This window comes from Acanthisitta chloris, unplaced genomic scaffold, assembly GCF_000695815.1.
Source record: "Acanthisitta chloris isolate BGI_N310 unplaced genomic scaffold, ASM69581v1 scaffold26422, whole genome shotgun sequence".
NCBI lineage: Eukaryota > Metazoa > Chordata > Aves > Passeriformes > Acanthisittidae > Acanthisitta > Acanthisitta chloris.
Window position 1 is genome coordinate 120,407 of NW_008659282.1, and position 6,000 is coordinate 126,406.

At 38.8% G+C, this 6,000-nt stretch overlaps 1 protein-coding gene across 1 annotated transcript in view; it reads right to left on the bottom strand.

Annotated features, from left to right (window-relative positions):
* The window catches only part of LIN28B (lin-28 homolog B (C. elegans)), a gene marked incomplete at its 5' end in the record, with an annotated part of 82,651 nt that extends 76,657 nt beyond the window's left edge, over positions 1–5,994 (bottom strand). Inside the window, one exon of the mRNA XM_009069346.1 lies at positions 5,809–5,994. Within this exon, the coding sequence (XP_009067594.1) occupies positions 5,809–5,994 (186 nt within the window). The remainder of the gene's footprint in view (positions 1–5,808) is intronic.
* Between the last annotated feature and the right edge of the window lie 6 nt (positions 5,995–6,000).

Sequence of the window (6,000 nt, forward strand, 5' to 3'; positions counted from 1 at the left end):
CAACAATAACAACATTTTTCCCAATTTGACAATTCATTTCCTTTTAGCCTCAGTTCATATATCTGCTTTGATATCTTATGTTTGTGCCCCAGACAAAATATCCTCTTCCTTCCAGTATCGCAACCCCTGTGCACAACTTCCTCAGTCTTAGAGAAAAAGAGGATAGCATGCTTTGGAAAGGGTGTATTTACTGCTCTGCCAAAGAGGAAAATACCTCTTCAGATAAAGAGGGCAGCTTGTGATTTTTGTTTGTCAACATGTAGTGTTTAAACATCAACAAAATCTGATCTGATTCAACAGCACTTAGGTTTGATAGTGTTGCTATTCACTTAAATACCACACAGGTCTATCAAAAATGTACCGTAATGTTGGGGTCAGATACAAATAGATGAAATCTGGCAGGTATTTCCACAAATGGCAGCTCCAGAACTTCAATAACCAAAATACAAGTTTCTTCAGACAACCATCTTAAATCATCAAGCTGTCAGGGAAGTATTTTGCCATCTGCATATGTGCCGATAGGTAGGACTTAAAATGTAAGAACTGATACTAATTAGTAGCCAAAATAAATTTCAATTAAAAAAAAATCCCAAACAATTCCATACTGCTCCACCCCACAAATCCGTGGTCCCCATAGTTCAAAGTCAGTTTTCCAACACAGATGGTGAGTGCCAAAGCTTGGCTCCTGCTCTCCAGCAGCTACCCATTACAGATGCTACATCACTGAGGCTGCTGAGCAGTTTGACACCCACGTCTGATCTCTGCCGGATCTCAGATACACATGCTCACTGCAGACACACGTTTACTCCCCATTCGCTTCCTTCCTCAGCTTCCCTCTCTAAATCCTGCTAGCTAACTTTTGTTTTGATTAGGGCTGGGCTTGCCTGGTCCCCAGCAGAAGTGCAAGATGACAAGGCTGTAATAGCATGCTCTGCATGGAGACTTCTGTACCTCAAACAGGCATTGGTAGTCGTATTTAACAATGAGCAATGCAATATTCATCCCACTTGCTTGCCCAGAACTTTCAGTTATCCTGACCCATGAAGTAGCTTTTCACAGGTTCCCAATAATACAGAAATGGAAAAGGCATGCTAGATGATTGAATGCATCCTTGCAGAAGGCATGGGATCACATGTGCTAATAATATAAGAAAGTCAGCACTCACTACATCACACCATGCCCAACTTTGTCCTAGAAAAAGTAGTTCAACCCTGGCTAAAATACTAGGGATGGTTGGTCAGATCAAGGGAAAAAACTTGTCAGATGCTGCTTACATGTCTCATTTTCCCATTCATTCTTCTGTTCACAGTCACAACAGTCTCAGTAATTTTTCCTCCTTTTGTTGTAAGTACTTGAAACAGTAAGAGCAAAAATTATAATTTCCACACATTTTATCCCCTCTGCAGTAAAAGTTAGACAAATGATCTGCCCCTAATTAATGCTTTATCTATAATTTTAGCTTTAGAAAGCAGTCAGAACTAATTTTTCCCATTACCAAAAACAGTGCAGTGCAGATGGACTCAATGAAAGACAAAAAGGTCCTTCCATTTTTATCAAACCTTGTAGTAACAGTAACTTGTAGTAAGAAAGTTTAGATGAAAGTGAAAAATTTCAAGCCAACTATGTTCTTTTTAATGAGAAAATAAAATACACCAACCCCTGCATGCTGCTCCTCCCTTCCTTCCTCTCCCCATCTCATAAAAGAGGATCCCAAAGAAGAATCATGTTTAAGGTCCCAGTTCAGAAATCCTGTATCACTCCCTTAACGTGGTAAAGAATTTTGGACAGCAGAGCCAGGTCCCAACAAACACCATCTAAACTGAACAATCCACCCCATCCTGAAAGACCACATTACTGAGAAATAGGACAGAAATTTATAACCCTTGATAGTCACAATCATGTCTTTAATTGCATCTATCTACATTCAGCACTCTACCCTTCATTATCATCTTTAACATCTGGGCTTCACACCAAGCAAAGGAAAATAGACACACTTCCAACTTAGCCTACAGAAAGTGAGTGAAAAAAAGAATACACAGCATTTTTGCCTTACTGGCAGCATCCAAAAGAGTTGCATGTATCTACCTGGTGTGTACAACTTTGAATATGCAAAAATATTTTAACAAACATCATCCTTTTATGAGAGCTTCAGCTCTTCTTAGTGCTTGGCACTGAAGACCTTTATTCATGTGCACCACAAAAGGCATCACTCACTTCACGTCTCCAGTCTGTTTTACCCTGTGACAAATAGATCTTCATCTAAAATTTAACAAGAGCTGCTCAGACATAACTATGTCCAGAATTCACATCATAAAAGAGAAGCAAGCTGTATTATTCATTCCATGGTAACCTATTAGCAGTACAAATGACAATATTGAGCCAAATTCAGTAAGGTGCACATTCCTTGGATTTAACAGAGTTACAAAGGACTAACATTGCTACTCTTCCTTTTGTTTTTTTCAAAAGAAACATAGTGGACTAAGCACATTGCTGCTTTAGGCATGGCTTGTCTTAGAAAAATTAAATGGTTTTTAGGACTTGTAATTTTCATATGATCCTGAATGGCTCAAACATATGACTTAAAGCTATAAACTGTTTCAGAATAAAACTAAAAGGACAAGAGTGTAGATATAAGTGTACCCAATTTACATTGTACACACACAGATGCACATATATAATGGCTGACGTGGTTGTACCTTAAATAATGCATCTACCTCTGGGTACCTCATTACCAGAAGGGCAACAACAACCTGAAGGTAGTTCAGAGAAGATCAATCAAAATGATTAACGCCAAAGGAGGGACTTAAAAGGCAGAGTTAAAAAACTCAATACTGCAGCTGTTTCATTAACAGTACTTTCATTGGGTGAAGGGGAAGAGAAGTCCAAATAAAAGCATCATCCTCTAAAAAATTATATATATACATACAATTAGCAAAGCACCGACTTTAGAAAAACATTACTATAATCTGCACAGAACCAAGGGGGAACTCCAAGACGAAAGACGAAAATTATTTATTGCAAGCTCAGAAGTCTAGGTATAATGAGCTTAAACTATTACAGGAATTTTGACCTGACACACAGTAAGGTTTTGCTCATAGCAAGATCTCATAAACTGGGCATAACCTCACCAAGGCAAGATAAGAAAGTAAAAATATTGTTGCAGGGTTCAAGCTGGATTTGACAGGACTTGGACTAAATAAACTAGAAGCTTCTTTCCCCTGCTCAGACTGCCTGATTCTATAAAATGATACTAGCAGCACCAAACACTGCAGAATGAGTGCATGCAACACTATGTGCACGCACTTAAATAAATGATGAAGTGTTTTCAAAGCACTTTTGAACAGCAATATTTTGTTTCAACAGATTAATACATTTGCCTTAAAAATATTTACCTTGAAAAGCTCCTTTCACACGGCTAAATTTTTCAGACTAATGAAACAAATAGGAATAGGATCCAATCACTGGTTCAGGCAACAGACTCTCTTGTACAAGAAGCACTGTTAAATAACACTACGGATTTAAAGATGTTTTTATACTCTGGCTGCTGTTGTTAGCACTGGTCAGCTAGTCAGCTAACACAAAGCACTCTATATAGCAGTATCAGTGATCTAAAATGTACTCTGAAACACAATAGATAGTGCTTCTCCCTGTTACATTAAACAGAAAAACTCTGCTTTTGACTGATGGAAAGAAGATTCATGTCACCGTGAAGTTTATATATATCCTTTATGTCACTGGAAATAAAAAGGTGAGAAACATACTTTCTTTGTTCTAAGAGCAATCCATTGCAGAATACTATTAACTCCACTCAGTAAGACATATCTCTAAGTGAACTCAAAATGACTGAGGCACACAGTTTATGTGCAGTGAAACATGGTATTTTTCACTGCATTTTACACTGTGATATATCCTAGAAACCGAAGAATATCGATAAATTGCAGATTATGAAACGGAAATAAACAAACTTGTTTAACATTTCCTTCTCGCCCCCTCCTTTAGGGGACACAATTGAATAGGAACTTCCAAATTTACTACTACTTTATTATTTTCTATGACTACTTTCCATTATGAAACCTCATGCCTTGTCTAGTATTACTTAAATGTATCAGGTTTTCATGCAGTTCAACACTTCTCCATTTCCACAGCTCTAAGAATATCTTTGTTTCCAAATGTGTTTCTTTTATGAACAACACTTCTATGCTTCAGATGTTTGTTTTCTATTATTCGAGAAACAAAAAGAATAATATATATTAACACCAAATTACATAAAGGAAAAGGGGGAGATTATCTTTAAAGCAAATTTATTAAAACTGTTAGGAGCAATCTCATGACTTAACAAGATACAAAGAAGGGAAGAAAAGGGAAAAAACAGGAGGAAGACTAATCTTTCTTTGATTAGAACGGAATGAATGAAATACGTAAGACAAAAAGCAGCAGCGAAGAGGGGGCACCTCCTATGCCAGTAGAGAGCAGGAAGGGTAGGAATATACTAAATTCACTACTGGATTCTACACTTTGTAGATAATTCCAAATGCAAGCAGTTGTACCAAAGTGCAGGGCACATGGAAGGCAGCAAGATCAGAAACCCACCCCACCACTCACCACGCTGCAGCAGCACTCTCTTTTAAGTTTCAGCCACCTTTTTTAGGAAGGTGTATGCTTTAAAAAAGCCTGGAGAAAGTTACCACAAAATAGAGCCAGGTCACCCAAGGCAATATTAAAAGGGAATCACTCTATAGTCCTGGAACACCCCCCTGCCCCGTCATTGCAAACGTCATAGAAAATGGACAGCCACGTAAAAAGTCAAGATGCCTTTCTGCCTCCCTAACACGGCCCTAGCCAAACCCAAAATGGTCTCTTTACCTGATACCTCTCTTCTGCTCTCTGATCACAGAGAACACGGGTGAAATTCAAAATAGCGTTGTTGCAAACGAAGACTTACAGAAGGACCAGGAAAGGTCTACATATGCTCCTTCTTCACAAACCACGGCACAGACCTTGAGAAAAGTTCCCTTAACTTTATCGTTTTGCACCTGAAACTATTTATACCAGCTTCCACATTCAAAACACAAAACCATTCAAGCTGCTGTGCTTAAAATAAACCCAAGGACCATCCACCCCTTCTCTCCCCAACAGCCTTACAGAGAGGCTGCTTTTGGTCTGAGCACTTAATCGTTATTTTCCCCCCTTAGAAAGGGATATTTAAAAATCAACCAACCAAACCACATACACACTTCAAAGTATCACCACGGGGACGCTCTCAGGTCTGAATTACTGCAAAATAACACCGTAATTATGTCTTAATTTCACTAATTAATCTCAGATGAGCTTTTAAAAAGTAATTCGAGGTTTACAAGTAAACCGTTTAAAACTGTACTCGAATGTTATCTGAATGAAACCCGACATTTATTTATCCTTTTCCCAGCTTAATTTTAAACAGTTTCCAATGAAAGGCATATCTGCTCCTGATCAGTCTGGTGACAAACGATAAAGCTTGTTTAAAAGTGTGGCATTTGAAAATAAATAAAAAGCACAGGAAAAGCTTCTAACCAAGGAGGAAGATACTAAAAAACATTATGTCTTTGCACAAATCTCCAGCCACAGAGACTAAGCACAATCTAACGACCTTATTTACTCAAATTGTACGCTGCCAACAAAACCAACACCTAAGGCACCTTTTTAATTACAGATGTACCTAAACACCTAGAGTAAAAAATAGGTAACTTCTCTTCCCATGGAACCGGAGTCCCACTGAGCTCAACCAAATGGCAGTGGCAGGCTGAGATGGAAGACAAAAATGGGTCTTACTTGGTGTACAAAGACATCAACTGGAGACTCCAAGGGGCTTCCCTCTCGGTTGCTCATGGAGATGAACCCGAATCCCATTCTCACATTGAACCATTTGCAATGGCCGGTTCCGTGCAAAACCTGGGATTCCTCCTCTTCCTCCTGCTCCGGCAACTTCCCGGGCTCGTCTCCACCTTTACTCGCCCCTGCTGA